The 19,320-nt window shown below is 50.5% G+C and overlaps 1 protein-coding gene across 1 annotated transcript; it reads right to left on the bottom strand.

The window, feature by feature from the left end:
* Positions 1-9: 9 nt before the first annotated feature.
* Positions 10-18,875, bottom strand: LOC144932680 (diacylglycerol lipase-beta-like). Its single transcript, XM_078857005.1, has 15 exons — positions 18,467-18,875; positions 16,242-16,393; positions 12,546-12,720; positions 10,602-10,848; positions 9,650-9,769; positions 8,751-8,896; positions 8,006-8,141; positions 6,140-6,223; positions 5,605-5,685; positions 4,745-4,825; positions 3,816-3,943; positions 3,416-3,484; positions 3,028-3,100; positions 2,465-2,775; positions 10-1,346 (listed from the first exon to the last, which is right to left on the bottom strand). The coding sequence occupies exons 1-15, from the start codon at positions 18,559-18,561 to the stop codon at positions 1,109-1,111; spliced, it is 2,136 nt and encodes a 711-aa protein (XP_078713131.1). The 5' UTR covers positions 18,562-18,875; the 3' UTR covers positions 10-1,108.
* Positions 18,876-19,320: the final 445 nt, after the last annotated feature.

Genomic DNA, 19,320 nt, shown 5'->3' on the forward strand with positions numbered 1-19,320 from the left:
CACTTAAACGAGACCTGAAAACGCATTTATTGTTACAAGAGATGCTGTTAGCATATTTTTTGTTTGTTTCATAACTTACTTTAGATTACAAAAGTAAATCTCTCCGCAATAGAAAGCAACTGCACACTTGCAGGAAAGAAACTGTCAACAAAACGAGGCACGGCACGAATTACCACGCAACCGCTCGGCACGGGGTTGGGCTAGCCGTGGCTCCCGATCCAACACGGGAGCTCATCCGGACAAATGGTAGCGACCACCAGGCTGCGTTAAAAAAACGCAAAAAATAAAAAGCTCGTTTGGCAGGATGAGGATTGATCTTGGCGGCGTCACCGCTCGCTGTGCCAATCAGATAATTAAAAACGATGAAAAAGTGCAGGCGTGACGGAGCAGGCGTTCGTGCGTGTAACCGGTTTCGACGATCATCGCGCTGCACGCCTCGGGCTCTTCGCATGTGTGGGGTAACGGACCGTCTCCTCCTCTCCTCAGTGGGTTAAGTTCCAGGTTGCGGAGAAGCACGCTTGGCAGGGAAATCGCTTTGATTCGTATGCGCTCGAGACTGCCGCAAAGACTGCTCTTTTAGGCAGGAGCAGCTGCTGTGTCAGTGAGTGAATAAAGAAGCCTCCATCACCAATACTAGGCTAATGGGCCTGGCCAGCAGCATTCTGAAGCTGCTTTCACGCTTTTTTTTTCCCCATTAGTTAAAAGTGCAATTAGCGGTTGTTCAAGTTGCCGCTGCCGGTGTGAGCCTCTGGCCTCACTAAAATACCCATCTCTCGTGACACAATTGGGGCAGCAGCTTGGTACGACAGGACAACCAGTTCATCCTTGGGCACGGGTCACCATCCGCTGTAACAACGCATTCACACCCGCCGAGAATTGTGAGAGCCAGGGTGGCAGCACCCAGGATGGTGCCAGATGCCCCCCCCCCGCCACCCCTCCTTGGGTGGTGCTGAGGATTCCGTTGGAGCTGCTGGCCTCAAGGCTCATAGCGACGGCAAACCTCGCAGGCAAATACTGACCTGAGTTTCCAACGCGGAGCACACAAATTCACGAGCGTTGGCTTCAGATTTCTGCCCTTGGCGGGTGTGGAAGTAATCGGAGCACTGCTTCAAGCAAGCACTGGCTCCGCCTGCTCCCTGCCGGGCACCACCCCCGGGGTAGGCCCGGGGGTGGTGCCAGGGTGGACGCCGTCGTGCCGCTCTGGAGGAGGGGCGAGCTCGGCAAGGGCATTCAACAAGGCCCCCGGCATGTGGTCCGGAAGCATTCGAGGGCTGATCCGGATTGTCGTGAAGGCCGAGGCGTGGGACCAGTTCACCTGGAACCGGGGTCCGTCCCACGTTCTGTCCCTGGTGGAGCCGGGAGTGGAAAACACACGGTCGCCATGAACTCAACGTTCGTTGTGTCCTTGCAGTGAAAACAGGCTTCTTTATTTCATTACATGGGCTCCTGCGTCGTTTCAAGTTGCAAGCACGTGATGTTGGTGCACACGTCTAATTTGACACCATTTTATGTGGGGTACACAGATGTCTCCTAATACTGAAAGGTATCCAACCTGTGCTGTAGTGTTACCCCCCACAACACTCATGAGTTTTCCCCACGTGCTCCGGCTACCTCTCGTACACTAAAAATTATTTTATACTGGTAGGAACATCCTGGTTACACCAGCCCACAGGGGATTATTGTGTCCGTCCGTCGTCCATCCAGAAATGGGAGGAGTGGGGAGGGTGGGGAGGGGCTGGGTGGGGAGGGTGGGCAGGGGCTAGGTGGGGAGGGGAGGGTGGGGCTGGGTGGGGGGTGAGAGGGGTGGGGCTGGCTGGGGAGGGGCTGGTCACCCCGTGGTGCCCTTATAAAACTCAACGTTTAACCTACTCACGCCGGCTTGTGCCCGCCCTCACAGTCGGCCATATTTGCGGAATACACCACGCCGCCGTTGACCCTGGCCATTGACCGAGCAACCCAACGTTCCTACCAGCTCCCTCCGCAGGAATGTGTTTATATTTTAGATGCATGAATCACCTAAACAAAACCACGTTTCAAGATAATGTACTGGCCAAACACCACTTTTGGGTAAATGAATGACATTACTGAGGCATTGATTTGTGTGCGAGCAAACAACAACAAAATAAAGGCTGAAGTGCCAAAGATGATTTTGAGTTAAGGGAATGAATGCATCACAGGAAGGGTTGATACGAGCAGTTTGTTGGCTTATTTGTTATGGTTCGAGGTAGAGCTAGCCTTTGGTGGCTAAAGTGGTTAGGGTTATAGGTAGGGACGTCTAGTGTGATTAGGGCTCGGGAAAACAAATGGCTGGCTGGCTGGCTAGTTTGTGAGGATTAGGGGAGAGCTAATGTCTGATCCACCAATAACAATCTTTGCCTCCACGGCTGTTGCCAAGTACGGCCTTTAAACTTCTTGTCAATGGCTGTGCATGACGGCACGGCGCCTGCCGCGTCGTGAGCGATACCTGGCCGGTGTCTTGGTGATGTGCACCACCCTCCCCGGCAGGAAGAGCAGGGGTCGCTGGGTGGCGGCGGCCGCGGCCGTTGGGATCTGTACCGGGGCGAAGTTGTTGGTCGGCGTTGAGTCGAGTGAGCGGTAAGACGCCCGGCGCTCACTCCCTCCGGACAGCAGTGGCTGGGAGGGCCCAGGTGGAGAGTGGCCATCATGAACAGCCTCGCCGTGCGGCGGGGACGTTGGGGACGTAGGCATATCGTCATCGTCCCCTGCGCACCCCACGCTGCCCCCACGGCAACAGGCGCACAGCAGGATCTTGTACTGCAGGGGGCGAAATACGACGCGGCACCGTGAGATGCGCGGACAGGATGAGACGGTGGCGACGCAAAGGGACACACGGTGGTGGGGGTGGGGGGGGCACACAAAAGTGATGGGGATCGAACGAGACATGGGACAAGACGGTGGAGAAACAAGGGGGAACACAGATGAAATTCAAGTCGGAGAGGTAAAGACGCGCACAGTCGCTGCAAGCTCGGACTAAACGCCATCACTGCAGTGGTAGCAAAATTCCACCTTGGGCTGGTCGCTGGTCAGGATCATGGTGAGGATGTTCTCCTTTAGGTCGTCCATGTTGGCCAGGCTCAGCCTTGGGTAGGTAGAGTGGAGGGATGGGAGGGGTGGGAAGCACAAGACTGGAATAAATTTGGATTTTGGCACAAACTGCACTCCACTCCATGGCTGTATTAGCATGATGTCGAGTGGCTGTGGAGTACTTTTAAATACAGATTGGGTTACTGCTAACACGGGCTTGTGTTGATGTATGTTGACCTGTAACAAAGCGTTGTATTGCTGCATAGTGCTTTCAACGCAGTGCCGTATCGTTGCCGATGGGTCTTTTAACATGGAGAGCTGTGTCGGATTAATACGCAGCCTTGTCTGTGTGGGAAATCGCCAGCCTCACCTCGGCACCAGGTCCAAACCAAGCACCACTGAAATGATGAACTGCTGAGCGTGCTTGGACAGAGCCTTGCTGTGCACACAAACACAAAAGGAATATGTATAGGCACAGACATGCTCAAACAGAGTAATACAGTCACTGAAGCGCACACAAATACACAAATTCAAGCTGTCTGAGCTGACCCCTGCGAGTGAGACGCATCTACCCGAGCTGACCTTTGCCAGTGAGACGCTCCTACCTCAGCTGACCTTTGCCAGTGAGACGCCCCTACCTGAGCTGACCTTTGCCAGTGAGACACCTCTACCTGATCTGACCTCTGCAATTGAGATGCCCCTACCTGAGCTGACCTTTGCCAGTGAGACACCTCTACCTGATCTGACCTCTGCAATTGAGGCGCCCCTACCTGAGCAGGCCGCCAGGAGGGGAGAACGCGTAGCAGCGCAGTGAGGGGTACGACGGCTTCAGCAGCAGCGCGAGGATGGCGGCCGTGCCAGCGCCCAGGCTGTGCCCCGTCACCACCACACGGTACTCCTGACCCACGCACACACGCAGGTGTTCATGCATGCTGGCAAATACAATCACGCACAACGGATAAAGACAAAGATGCCCTGTAAAGCCTACACAGGCAGTTGGGGCAAGTGCCATTAGCGAGCACCTATGAAGGACGCACGAATGGGTGGGGGGCGAGCACCACGCCCGGCCGATGACGAGATTTTCTCACCGGTCGCTGTGCGGGCGGTCTCCATTGTGTCTTCATGATTTTTAAATCGATTCTCTCCCCCCCACCACCTCACCCAATTGTATTCTGATTGTGCTGTCAGCGTCACGTCGTGAAGTGACGACCTTTTCGTTGGGAGCTCATACAGCTTAGTGGTGTACCGCCCTGTGTCGGAGAATGGCACAAGAAACTGGCGCGTGAAGCTGTCCGAAGTCACTTCATTGAGCCCCTTTAATCGCACCAGTGACGCATGCCACCTATACACTGTGCAGAAAGTGTGTTTATTGCATAGCGATCTAAAAGGAAAACCCAAATTCGACAAATGGATTTTGTTAATGTCGTTATGGGTAATCACGTGGAGGCCACAAACTCCATATGCTCAAGATCATGGTTTTGTCCTTGGGTGAATTGAAAATGTAAAGCCCACATCTCCAGCGGTGCCAGCTTTGGTGCTGCTCCAACACAATATTACTTCCCCCCCCAACCCCCCGCCGGCCCCGTGCCACCGGGCCACCTTTGCGAGCAGGTTCTCGATGCAAACCCCATCCCGGCAAACGCTGGCTGTGCCTCAACCAACCACGGGGACACGAGATGAGGCAAGTGGCCGGCATTACCGGCACGATGCCCAACGCCCCCACCAGGATCCCGTCGTTCACGAGTCGGCCGTAGACGTAGCGCGCTGCCTGGACCATGCCCTGCACGCGGAGCATCGGAGACGGGAGACAACGGGCTCATTGTGGTTGTCGTGTCGTCTTCTTCTTTTCTGTCTCTTCAGCTCGATGGCACCGAATGAACAAAACTAAACAGTTTTTATTTTTCGATTTAAAGCTTTCGTGACTGCAGGGATTCATCTTCTTGGTTCTTTCGGTAAAGTCACGTAGAAGGGAAATAATACAAATAAAACATAATAAAATTATATAATGAAATGTATTTTATTTTGCTTTATTTTATTATTTTTTATTTCCCTTCTACGTGACTTTACCGAAATAATCTAGAAGATGAGTTCTTATTTTACCAGGTAAGGCCCACTGAGCTGTATAGCTCTTTGTCAGAAGAGACCTGGTTATCATAAATGATAGTTCAACAAAGTGGCTTCCTGTGTGGAAATTTATAGCGGCCAAATACTCTGAACAAGCGTTGATTCTAAATGTGGAGGGAAAAACCGGAGGACCCCGGGGGGGGTGGGGAGAACACGCAAACTCCAAATAATCAGGTGTCAGGGTCGGGATCGAACACATGACCTCCTGCATACCAGGTGAGGTATTTAACATCTCACCACCACGCTACAGCAATTGTACTGCAGCGGTTACACCTGATGATGGAGGCTTGTGTTGCTTCCGAAACGTCGTGATTTAATTTATTTTAATAATTTCTTACCTACGTGACTTTACCGAAAAAACCAAAGAGTATACACCACGATCTACGTTTATCTGAATCTTCGTCACCGGCGGAGCAGCAGGGAGACCCGACGCACCTTGTGCGCGAAGCAGTCGCGCGGACTGACGCCTTCCACCTCGAGGTTCTCACAGTCGGCGGTGAGGTCTGTGAGCACGTCCTGTAGCGTCAGAGGTCAGATGGGGGGGGGGGGTGGGGAGGGTGAAGTGGGGACAGATGACGAGAGGTGGGGAGGGGAGAGGTAGGCATGGGCAAGTCCATGGAGGATCTTGAAGACGCTGCCGCAGGACTGAATTGGGAGTCGGCAGAGGGACCGGAGGCATTGGTGCGACGTGCTTACGTTTACAGTCGTAGAAGAGGAGTCTGGCAATGTTTAGAAACCTTAACTCATGATAAGTTTTATGTTATACAAGTGTTTTTGTTCAACAAGTGTTTACCATAATGAGTGCTTATGTTGGAGGGGCGATTGTAGTTGGGAGTGTTTATGTTTGCGTGGGTGTTTAGGTTTGCGTTTTATGCGTGTTCCACAAGCACGAGTGAGTGTGTGCATGAGCGAGCGAGCAAGCGAGTGAGAGAGAGAAAGACGGCCGCGCATCGCTAAAGCACACACGTACCCGGAGCGACATGGTGCCACGGACGCTCACGACGATGGAGCCGGTGGCGTGGTCCAGGGCCACGTAGAACGGGACCTCATACACCTGCATGGGGACAGGGCCAGGAGCGCACGGAGACCCCCACTCAGACACAAGACCCCTTCCTTCCAACCACAGCCGATCCTCAACACTCCCGCGTGCGGCTTTCACTAAGCCGGTACATTATCAACATACACGCGGCACATTCAATTCTGTTAATGACAAGCATACGGCCTATTTGTTTTTGTTACTTAAAACATTAATTGTTCGAAATGAACTAAACAAAAGAAGCCGAACGTTGATTCGTAGCAGCACACTTTGGAGACATCTGTAATCGTGGGAATACCAAAAGTTGAGGTCAAAAGGTCATTACAGCCAAGTTAATGGTGCGAGTATGTGTCACTTTCGTTTCCTTCTCCTAGTACCAGCAGTTGTTGCTCTACCAGTCCCATCACCACCGCCACCTGGCTTTTAGGTCTCCCCTTGGTCACTGACATCTGGCGACCACGCCAATGCATCGACCGGAAATCCCACTTTTATTTGTGATGTGCTTTTACCTTTCCTATACTTTGCATTCCCATCGTTATTTTTGGTAATGTTTGTTGTTGTAACTTTCTCACCCTTTGCCTCTACTGGACATCCGTGAAAAAGAGCTTCACAGCTCATCGGATTCCTCCGCCAGTCGAAATAAAGATTCTGATTCTGATTAAGAGACACTTCAGATGAAGAGACACTTCTCTACCTGCTTTTCGGGTGACACTTAGCTTGGTTCCGTGCCTCAAGAATCACGGTCATTCATGTCCATGAAATACGAGTTACAAATTGCATCATTACTATCCTTCCCTCCTCCATCCTCTTTACGCCTACCAATTAATCCTCCGATTGATTATATCTGTGACAAATTCTTGAAATTTCCTTCATAGACTACTCAATTGCTTCATCTATATTATATTAAACTTAACTAAAAACTATTTTAATTTTACCAGGCAAGGCCCACTGAACTACATAGCTTTTTTTCAGAAGCAACCTGGATATCACAACTGATAGTTCAACGAAGTGGCTTATCATGTGGATATTTATATAATAGCCAAATACTCTAAACGCATGTTTCTAAATGTGGAGGGAAAAACCGGAGGACCACGGAAAGAACATGCGAACTCCAAATATACAGGCGTCAGGGTCGGGATCGAACCCACCACCTCCTGTGTACCAGGCAAGGTAGTTAACATCTCGCCGTGGCACCCTGAAACATTGGAATTGTAACATATTTCCTATGCCCCTGTATTCAATGGGCAGACGCTTCTTATCTGGGGACACCAAGCCACTCATTCAGGCCTGAAACTTGATCCAACAATACTGGTGACTAAAAAAATATAACTTTAGTCACCAGGAGACTTCACGTGCGAGGCGGTCAAACAGATGGTAGTACAGTAAGTGGGTTTCTGCCTCCTCTGTGTATATTTTGAGTACATCTCTTTCACATGTGTGATGTGTTTTCTTCCGATACTGTAGTGTCCCTCCCATGTGACGTGCAAAACAACTCCTTGAAAAAAGGAATTGGCCAACATACAAATGCAGGACCCTCCTGAAAACATGTTTTTAGACTCGGCGAGGCTTTCCAAAGTACGTACATGAAGTAAAACTTCGTGTATAACCAAGGTGAGAATTCAAGCGACCGAGATAGTCTCGTGCATGAGTGACCTTGGTCCATTGTGATTGTTGTGATTTGTATGTACGTACGTACGTTGAACTTCCTTCGCACTGTACGTAGCCAGCCGCATAAATCTGAGTGTGCTGGGAAAGGACAGCAAACTAAACACAAAAAGCAGTTTTGAGTGCGGGCCACACCCTGTTGTGGTAGGACACGAAAATGAAGTCGCGGTCCTGCAGGTCGGTAGTCCGCCGCATGGCGCGCACGTGGCACGGCGGGGGCTCCCCGCCGATGAGCGCGAAGCCCGAACCCTGGCGGGGGCAGCAGCAGCAGCTGCAGGGAAAGTCAACAACGGCCGATCCTGAGTCGCCAATTCGGCGTAACTGATTCCGAAATGCCAATTCAGCATTGCCGACTTGGTGTCTGCAAATCAGTCGCTGAAATGGCATCAATGATCAAAGAGTGTCGTTCCGGTTGGCAGCAGTGGAGGTGCTGGGACACACACAAACACACTCACATCAAGCACACACACACACGCCTGCATGCACAAACCAATACATACACCTGGGTACAGACAAAGATCCCCCGTATAGCCTTTATAGACTGTTGGGGAAAGCACCTAGGAAGGCTGGCACGGCAACCGAGGGGGTGATTTGCTAGCACCCCCCCGGCCGCCTTTGTCTCCCCAGTGGCGATGTTTACACACAACACCAGGTACTCATTTGAAGCCGAGTCGACCTCGGGGAGGCCCAGGACTGGTTCAAATAATCGTCACTGGTGTTGGTTGTGAACAGGAATCGAACCCGGTTCGCTGGGTTCTTAGCACAGCGCGCGCTAACTGCTGCGTCACCGCTCCCCCTGCCAGTACACACACACGCACACACACGCACACGCACACACACACGTGCACACACACGCGCACACACACACGCACACGTGTACCTGCAGGCTGGGCAGAGGTGGCAAAGCCCGGAGAAGGGGTGGCTGTACACAAACAGTGGCCACCCGTACGAGGCAGCAGCGAAGCGCATGTAGTGGGCAGCGAGGGGCAGCTCCTCCACCAGCTCAGCCACTGGCGCCGCCGTCTCCTGCTCGGCCATCAGCACCCACACGGCAAAGACAAAAGACAAAGATCCCCCCTCCCGTATAGCCCGAATACACTGTTGGGGCAAGTGCTGTGAGCGAGCACCTGTGAAGGTCCGGCATGGCACATGAGGGGGTGGGTGGCCAGCACCACGCCCGACCGTCTAGGTCTCCCAAGTGGCAACGTTTACATTCCGCAACATATACTCATTTGATGCCGAGTCAAACTAGGGGCAGCCCAGATAATCATTACTGGTGTTGGGCGTGAGCAGGAGTCGAACTCGGGCTGCCAGATTAGTAGCGCAGCGCGCTTACCACTGCACTACCGCAACTCCACACAGCACACACTCGCACACAGCACACTGAGGGCAGTCAGCACCAGCTTTCAGAGTTCTTCCTATTCTCATATTCTGCAATTCCCTTCTCCCAGCCATCAGTGCTGTCAACTCCCCTACGCCTGTTCTTCCTTTCACCGACTGCATCCATCCCATCTATAAATAACTATGCCTGCTGGTTCTGTGCCAACGTATTAAGATACGGACGCACTTAGACGTTACTTGCCCAGGAAAGCCACACCAGAGTCCGAATAATATTTTTCGGGAGGGACCTGCTACGTTTGGCCAACACCGATTACCACGGTGTATTTTTAGCGATGATGATGATGTTGTTCATAATATGATTCCTGTACATGGGCAATGGTGCCGGTGGCACAGGGGGAACAGCGAGCGGTAGGACGATGGGAGAGGGGGGGCACAGACCGTGCTGGGGGAGGGCGTCCGAGTCTGGACGTGGTTCTGCCGCTCATGGTCATCGCGCTTCTGTTTCCTGTGCAGCAGCGTGAGCCCCGCCGCCACGTCACTCCCAACAAGATCCGTGTCCTGCACACGCACACCAGGCAAAGATCTCCCATGTAGCCTAGACAGACTTTGGGGCAAGTGCTGTTTGCGAGCACCTATTAAGGCCAGCATGGCGCGTGAGGGTATATTGTGGCCAGCGCCACGCCGGGCTGTATTTGTCTCCCCAGCGCTGATGTTTACACACACCGCAGCAGTTACTCGTTTAAGGCTGAGGCGACCTAGAGGATGCCCAGGGCCAATTCAGATATTCGCCGTTGATATTGGCGATGAGCGGAAATCGAACTGGTGTTGCAAAGTTCGTAGCGCAGTGCGCTAACCACTACACTACCACTTTACAGATACAGGAGTACACACATTTGTGGATACACACAGACCCGTACGACAAACATCATTCTCTGTGACAGGGCGGGTGGTATATTGCTGCCCCTAACGTATGGAACAGAGGTCCCTTTGAGGAATTTCAAAGGTAGATCTGTGATATCCGCTTCCTTTCACGCTCCCCGAACACAAAGGGTTGCACTGCTCAACGATGCTGATAGCGAGATTGGGATAACATTGTGAGAGTGACAATTGCTTTTAGTAAAAAAATTCACAATTTGAAAGGAAATTTTGTTTTATTTTACCAGGTAAGGCCCACTGAGCTGTTTAGCTCTTTTTTCAGAAGCGATCTGATGACAGGTCACTTCTGTGGCTTATCACATGGAAATGTGTAGCAGAGAAAAATCAGAGGACCCAGAGCAAAATCCATGCAAACTTCAAATATACAGGACCGAAGCCACAACCACCTGTATACCAGGCGAGGGCGTTAACATCTTGCTACCGTGGCGAGATGTTAAGTAACGCGCACACGTACGGCAAAGAATTCGCTTAAGATGCGGGCGACGTCGGTGAAGGCAACGTGGCTCGATTCATCGCGGCGCACGCAGCAGCAGAAGAGACGCATGCGGCGCTCCCACACCCCGGTCGCCCTCCCGCTGGGACCCGCCGTGCCTGCTCCATCCACTACGTCCGCACCCTCCACAGGAGCCACCGAGCGCCGAGATCCCAGGGGGTCGAACGTGATGAGAACGGCCACCACGGTCCCCAGCAGGATCACCCAGCTGGGTTGGCAGAGGAGAGTCAACGAGTGTTCAATGTTGATCTTTCAGAAATAAGAGACTTAAATTTCGATGTCTTTCCGACAGACCTGTTCTTCACCTGAGGACGGCTGCTTGCGTTGTGGCCGAAACGTCGTGAGAATTATTTTATCATGTTTTGTTTTTATTATTTTATTATTTCCCTTCTACGTGACTTTACCGAAAGAACCAAGAAAATAAGAGACTTGTTTGTATTAAGATCGCTCTCTGTGTATGGTTGAACGGTGTGTTAAATCCATTGGTTGCATGCAAGATACTTAAGAATCTGGACAACAACATTAGCAGCTGTCATTATGTATAACGAATCGATCATAACCTAGCCAAAACAAAATATTACAATGACGGATACCCGACAGAACCGCATCATGGGAGCTCATCCGTGGATATCTCGCATACGGTTCATGTACTGTTTCACTACATCATGATGGAGGAGGAATTATTAAAGCTCACGTAGAATCGCGTGGGTGCGAATCAATGTTTTCGATTTAGTATGTGTTGTGTGTGAACCCTGCAAACACAAGAAGGTGCGACATTCACCACAGCCTTAACAAAATTATTGATCGTTAAATGTAATTGTGACCGTTTCGCAAGAGTTAATTGTATTCTCTCGTTATTTATGTTGTAGTTCTGGAAGGTTTGTCATTTACATTCATATTTCATTTGTCTAGAGCAGGGGTTGGCAACCCACGGCTCCGGAGCCGCATGCGGCTCTAAGAACTGCTCCGTGAAGTTATTTATTAAGGACCCACCGTCTCGTATTCACCACACAGTGCATTGTGGCTCTTGAAATATTGACGTTTTGTTACTGAATTAGAAAAAAATGGCTCTTGTTATTTTAGTTGCCGACCCCTGGTCTCGGATATGATTGATTTGTTGTACACAACGACAGAATCTCTACATTATTCAATAACTGCAAAACTTTACATTTGTCGTGAGCTTTCAGCACTGTTTTATCACGACACCTCCGAGTGGTTACTCGGAATTTCATCCGTTCGACTCATGTCAAGTTAGATTCCTATCTGTGGTGCCAAGTTCTTTAAGAGAACATTTCTACTCAAACAACCATTAACTTAATCACTTGTGACTTTCCTAATTAGTATTGTTGTGATTAGTATGAAAAGACAATATTATTGCAAGAATTCGTATTTAATCCTTAACACTCATTTTTTTAATCCATCACATTGTGTGTGTGTGTGCACGCTTAGTCGTGTGTGTAAAATTGCGATCCCTAATCGTGATTATTCATTAAATCCCCAAGTGTGCTCATGTCCATGTCATGTTCTCTCGGATGCTCATGCTCGTGTGGTGGACTAATGCTCACGTGTGCCATGTGTGTGCATGTGCACGTGTGGGGATCGCTGGCGTAGCGGTGAGTGCGCTTCACTACGAACTCGGTAAGCCGAGTCACGATTCCCGTTCACGGCCGACAACAGTGACGATTATCTCAACCATTCCTGGGCCTCCCCTAGCTCGACTCAGCCTCAAGTGAGTATCTAGTGAAATGTATCAACATCACCACTGGGGAGACAATGACGGATGGGTATGGTGCTGACCAACCACGCTCTCGTGTGCCGTTCCAGCTACTCGCTCAGAGCACTTGCCCCAACAGTATGTTAAAGGCTATACGGGGGATCTTTGTCTTGTGTGTGTGTGTGTCATACTTGGTGACGACGGTGCCCAGCACAGCGTGCACGACGGGGCGTTCGCAGCCCGGGCTGCCGTCCCACACCCAGTACGTTCCCAGCGCCACCCACACCAGCTCGGGCACGTACAAGAACGCGCGCACGTACACCAGCGCCGGCATGTGGCGCCGTGGGCCGGGCCGGCTGATGGTGCCTGTGCCGCGGGTGACACCACCACCACATGCATTCATCGGTTTATTTGTGCAGTCGCTTCGGTTGATAACGCGGCAGATCTTTACTCGTGTATTCGCTCGGCGTGTCGCGACACCGCTTAACCAGGACGCTCGTTACATTGACTGATCTGTCTCAAGCAGTCGAAGCCCATTGAGATTCATGAACTATTGATTGAATTACAATGACCAGGCTATTTAGCATTTAGATTCGATGTGTGTATTTGTGTTACTTTATTTAACCAGGGTGAGGGTCCATTTATGTTTATTATCTGTTGACAGATCCACTTTAGCCAGGTGAAAGGCCAATTGGGTTCAATTTCTGTTGAAGCATCATCAGGAGAGGGTGCGTCTGTGGCTCAGTCATTGGCCATTAAATTGTTGAGGTGAGAGCCCATTTAAATCATACCGATGTTCTTAAAGCATGTGAGAGACCTTTTAAATAGTACTTGTCCTTTATTCAACCAATGAATCCCACAGAAATGCATTATCGATGTATGCCTCAAGATTAACCAACCATATGGTTAATGATTAACTTTCAATTTTTTAACGACATGAAGGCCCATTGCAATGTACTCCACCGATTTGAACTCTTTAATTTAATATCCTTTACTTAACCAGGTCCCAGACCACCGAGTACTCTCCCCGCCACCCATTCCTTCCGGCTGTTAATAATTCTCATCACGTGGGCTTTTATATCGTGTTGGCAATATTCGGTCGTCCAGGGCCAACGGCAGGCGAATTTGGCTTTTTTTCGCACATGCCAACCCTCCCAGGGGAGCGACGGCCCCCATCCGTCCCGCTCAACGATCGGCCCTGCCCTGACTCGTTGAACACGACATCCAAGGGCGGTGGTCGTGCCGTCTCTCCGGCGTCAGTGCGGGCGGGTCCACGTGCCACCTGTCACTGACCTAATATACCAAGTGGGAAATAACCACGACCCCCCTCCGCTCCTCCCCCCGTTCATGACGCTCACTTGCGAAACTCAGGGCTTTACTGTTGATTACGACAAACGCCACCGGGCCAGGCTAAATTCATGCAACACCGAGCATAGTGGCAACACACACCCCTGTGATCCGACGCTTGAGAGGTGGTGGTTGGTAGACCACTCAGATTATCATAATCCTGTGTGTGAGGCTTTCCCAAAATTCTGGGCTACACCCTTGCCCAGAAATGACAGTAGAGTGAGTAGGTTGCCTCACTTGAAATCTGGATGAGTTAAGAATCAAGGATTATTTCGACATTGATTTTGCAACGCACGTGTGATACAGCAATGGGAAGCCTCAATGGTAGGTTGTGGGGAGGCGAGTTATAAAGAACATGAAGGAAACTACAATATGAAATAAAAATCCTGTGCAATTGCATATAAAACATGAATAATCATATAACAATTACCATATTCATTGAAATTACAAGGACCGATGATATGACAATTATTTAAACAGTTCTTAAAATCCCATGTTACAATTACAGCCATAAAAGAATTCGCATAAAATTCTACAATTAATGGATACAGCCATGACGCAGCAGTTGGCGCATTGGCGCTGTGAACGCGGCGGCCTAAGTTTAAGTGCTGGCCAGGGCCTGCATCAGTGGCGATTGACGTAAACCGGTCCTGGTCTCCCAATGGCCAAACAGCACCCATTTACTGACACGTGTTGAGAGGCCTTCATCCAGCAGTGGATTGTCAATCATCTTCACTGACCTGCTTCCGATCCTCCCTTAAAACCCATCTCTTCTCCTTAGCCCATCTTACTCCTGCTACTCCTCCCTGCCCCAACCCCCAGCAGTGACCAGGCCTACCCCAATCCCTCCTTAACCACCCCTGCCTATCCTCCTGTCACCACAACTACACTACCACTTTTAATAACAACCCCACTATTTATCTCAACCACTCTCATCTTACGGACAATTTTATAATTGTCGTAAAGCACCTCGCAATAAAGACGCTGATAGAAAAATCTTCATAAGATAATAAGGGACTAATTCATATTTTAAGAGATAACAAACTGCATCAGCCTGCGATGTCAGCCAGCTGCATTTGGATACGACACAAACCCCGACTGTATTGTGCACCTATCGCTTGCCAGCCACCACTTCAGGTGCGGCTGGCGGATGCGAGTGACTGAGACACGTTGCGACAGACGGGAAGGCCGCTCCCTTACAGGTGGTGGGCGCGGATTGGGCAATGAGTTATTCTTGGTGCTTGACAGTTTTCGCAGCAGTCGTTTGGGTTTCATGACTGAGTGGAGTTTGTACTAAGTGGAGCGTTTGGAAGACGCACATCTAAATGTCATGGCATATTAGCCGTGGCCCAAAATCGCTATTAATGAACATTATCCTCAATGGAATTAATGGAAACTAATATGGCTAAAATGTAATGATTTTTTGTATTTGATGACAAATTGCTACACTCAAAATACAGGACTCAAATCACAATAATTGCTAATGATTTTTTACAATTAATATGCTTACACCACTATGCTTTAGAGTCATAATATACTGTAGGTGGTATATGCACCATAATGGCCAACCAGTTGATTTCCGAGTTGAGTCATGAATTTGGATTGTGGAAATTTCCATAAAAAAACGAATATTCCAAATTATGATTCGAATATTCTTGGTTCTTTCGGTAAAGTAAAATAGACAGAAGAAAATAATAATAAAATTAATTACAATTAAAAATAAAAGCAAAAAAAACACGAAGTTTCTTTCGCAACACAAGCGGTCTTCATCAGGCGGAGAGAAAAGGGGGGGGGGGGGCAAACCTCCAAATGCAACTGCTTATAAGGGTTTAAAGCTTTCGTGACTGCAGGGATTCATCTTCTTGGTTCTTTCGGAAAAGTCACGTGACTTTACCGAAAGAACCAAGAAGATGCTTATAAGGGCTTTCAGAGTGAGCAAAGCTGTGCGGCGTAAACGGCATGGACGGGGCAGCCAGCGCCAATGTAGGAACAAAGCACCACGAGTCCAAGTAGTACAAGTAAAGCAAGTGTGTTAGACAATGGGGGGAGGGAGAGGGGGGTAGAGATAGAGGTGGAGCTGAAGGTGAGCGCGCAGTCCAAGTGTGTAGACAGTGGGGGAGGAAGAGGGTCGAGATAGGGGGGAGAGAGGGGGGGGTAGAGATAGGGGGAGAGAGGGAGTTGAGATGGGGGGGGGCATTGCACCTCGCTACACCCATCCACACTGCTGACGGTAGAGGTTGACAAGAAAACACAAATCAAGTCAATGATTCGAATATATTACTTTTTTCATCACATTTTTACCATCTCATTTGTATTTTTCTCATGTTTACAATTATGCTCACTCTATTAGCATATACGTCAACGTAACAAAGCACATGCAAATAATATTTCCATTTCTCTTGCAAATTCTTTTCCCAAATCACAACATATTCTCGCACGTGACTCGTTTCGTATGTGCGTGCGTGCGCGCATCGTGAACACAACAATCGCTCTTTTCATCTGTGAATCAACGAGCCGAGCCGTGGAGCCGTGCCGCTCACCCTGCATGCTCAGTGCCACGATGGAGGCCAGGGTGGCGAGGGTGGCGCACAGCAGCGCCAGCACACCGATGAGGTAGATGCGCAGCAGGGGCCCGCCGGGGCACTCGAGATTCCCGCTGTGCGCCGACAGCAGGGCGGCCGCCACCGAGAGCCTGCGCGGGCGACATCAACATCGCCACCGGTCACTACCGCAGTTGTTCTTCACCAATAAGACATCATCAGTGTGAGAGCCGCCACACTGCCCTGCAAGGGCTGTTATCTCATTTGTGTACTGTCGGGGGCCGCACGAAAGGCTACCAGGGGCCGCCCCAGCGGCCCGCGTGCCTTGCAATGAAGGACAATGCACTACCGTCATCACCATCGCGACCACCGTTATTATGGATACTGTCACGACCCACCATGTACCATCACCCAGATACAAGTGCAGCCACCACCGCCAACTCGTTTCGGGCAACATCACCATCACTGCCATCGATTGCTACCACCATGATCATTGGCAATGTGATTACTACAATCATCACGCCAATCAGGGAGAAGGCTGTCACTTGCCAAGCCAGCGCAGGATGAGACATCACCATCGCACACAATCACGATCACCACTGTGGACGTCACAGACACTATCATCACTCCCATCACAACCACAACAGTCGTCATGGCTGCAGTCACTCGTTTTTTGAGACAATGCCGACTTGCGTCGGTCAATACACGATTTGACATTCTCCTGCTTGGTTAATGATTAGCTTGTCAAACAGACAATCGAATTAACCACTGGACCAATGTTTATGGATTTATTCTGACCCCATCGTGACCCCGCCGTCAGACCGTGTAACCGCTTTAGACCACTGTGGCCAGTTGTGTACAACCACTTTAGGGGAGTTAAGTTCGTTTATGCAACTGACCACAGTGCTTTTTGCCAATCCACTGCTCAATGCGGGGCCTCCACACGCCGTGCGCGGCTTCTGGGAATTTTGGTGCCCATACTTCACCACCATGAAAATGCTGACCTTTTATTTATATAGCGCTTTTAGGGGCCGTCTATAAATGACGTCACGCACCTAGGAGGGGGGGTGTCAGACATTTGTGACGATGTGTGACAGGGGGGGGGGGGTTGAGAAATGTGACGTCATATCAAAATGTGCGCAACTTTAAATAAATATAGACAACACGTTCTACTTAATTAAATAGACTTTTTAATGAATGTTTTCTCCTACAACATCGCGCCACATTAAATACGCACTACAATGACAATAGTTTAAAGTCATTTAAAGCATGTTTTATTTTTTGTGGGGGGGGGAGCAGAGCTTTGTGACGTCATATTTGAGGGGAGGGTCTGACTGTTTGTGACGCCGTGTGACTAGGTGGTGGGGGGGGGGGTCAAAAATCGTCCAAAATCGCGTAATATTGGTCGCGAAAGCCGACATGTTAAACATACTTAACCAAGCTGGTAAGTAGCCAGGACGGGTTGTTGAAGGCGGCGCGGGGAGCACACATGCGGGTGCTTAGAAGTACAGTACAACAATTAACTACACACTGCGTTGCAACAACAACAACAACAAGCCCACAGCAGCTGTTATGCTGCTTGGCGGTCACCCATCCAAAGCACCGTCCTAGGCTCGCTCCGATTAGCTTACGTGATCGGGGCGCATTCTGGCCCATTGCACTGGTCAACACTTTTTTTGGCATAAGGTATTCCAACGGTTTTAAGGTAATTTTGGGGTGCTGATTCCAAAGCTGGCATCAGTTTTTGTCTATCACATCAGGTTTTTGAGATATCAAATATTGCATTTTCAATAAAAACTGCAGAAGAAAAGTATTAAATAAATGTGGATATCAACATAAAATGATATTATAAACACACTATCCTAAAAATACAGCAACATATTTTAACACTAAAGCAGTCACTGACTCGCAACAACTTGCAATCATAAGTGACAGAGTTAATTTCGGGTAATCAATGAAAATGGGGTATGCCGATAGCATAAAAATGAGATGTGATAGAGCAAATCTGAGATCAGATTTGGAATCAGCACCCTGAAATTAGTCTAGAACAGCTGCAAAAGTCCAGGCCAGAAAAAAATGTTTTTTTTACCAGTGTTGTGGATCGTGAGCAGTAAACCCATAAATCCCTTAGGACCCCAGGGTGGGTGAGGGGGACACAGAAGAACCCCTCAGATCCCACCGCCTCCGTTCCCCTCTCCCTCCCCCGCCCAGTGACCCCGGCTCACCACGCGGCACGAAGCACGAACTCCACAGCTGTCGGCGGTCCCAGGTCATCGCTCGCAATCCCCCAACGACGCCCGAATACCACGAGGCCCGGCATCTTCCGAAGGGCGCGAAGAACACGGAGCAGAACCGCGATTTAACCCCAAACGCGAGGGGCCAAAGGGGTCGCGCGCCTCGGGTACTCGACACCCAGAAACTCTGGGTTCAACACGGCACGGACCCCCGTGGGAGCAGCTACACGTGCCCCTTACGCCGCCTCCACCTCCTCCTCCGCCTCCCCCACCCGGCCACTCCTTCTTCTCCGTCTCCTCTGCAACCTCCTCGGGCGGCCGCGAACCCCTCTGCCCGGAGTCGAACCCGGCGGGACGGGCAAAGCGGCGTCTGAACGCCCCGGCAACTCGCGAACTGACAGACATCGCGTCACTTCCGGTGTGCGGTGAGGAGGAGGAGCTAACTGATGATGATGACGTCGCCCCCGAAGGCGTGGTTTGACTCGCCCCCTGTGATTGGATGATTCGTTCATAAAGCCATGCGGCCCTCCCCCCCCACCAGCACAATCCCTCTCCCATATCTACCCCCCCCCTAGAACTACCCCCCACAACTACCCCCCACAGCTACTCACCCCCACCCCCCACAATCCCCCCCACAACTACCCCCCCCCACAACTACCCCCCCCCACAACAACCCCCCCCATAACTACCCCCTCCCACAACAACCCCCCCACAACTACCCCCCACAGTTTCTCACCCCCACCCCCCACTACCCCCACCCCACAACTACCCCCCCCACAACTACCCCCCCCCCCCCCATAACTACCCCTCCCCTCAACCACCCCCTCCCCATAACTACCCCCTCC

This window comes from Lampetra fluviatilis, chromosome 5 (assembly GCF_964198595.1).
Source record: "Lampetra fluviatilis chromosome 5, kcLamFluv1.1, whole genome shotgun sequence".
NCBI classification, from domain to species: Eukaryota; Metazoa; Chordata; class Hyperoartia; order Petromyzontiformes; family Petromyzontidae; genus Lampetra; species Lampetra fluviatilis.

Bases quoted from the DNA above. Each gene is read 5' to 3' on its own strand.
- LOC144932680 (XM_078857005.1), bottom strand. From the start codon at position 18,561: ATGCCGGGCCTCGTGGTATTCGGGCGTCGTTGGGGGATTGCGAGCGAT. The intron at 16,394-18,466 runs GTGAGCCGGGGT...TCGCCCGCGCAG, and splicing joins TTCGTGCTTCGTGCCGCGTG to GCTCTCGGTGGCGGCCGCCC. The intron at 6,224-8,005 runs GTGTGGCCCGCA...GTCCCCATGCAG, and splicing joins TCGTGTCCTACCACAACAGG to GTGTATGAGGTCCCGTTCTA.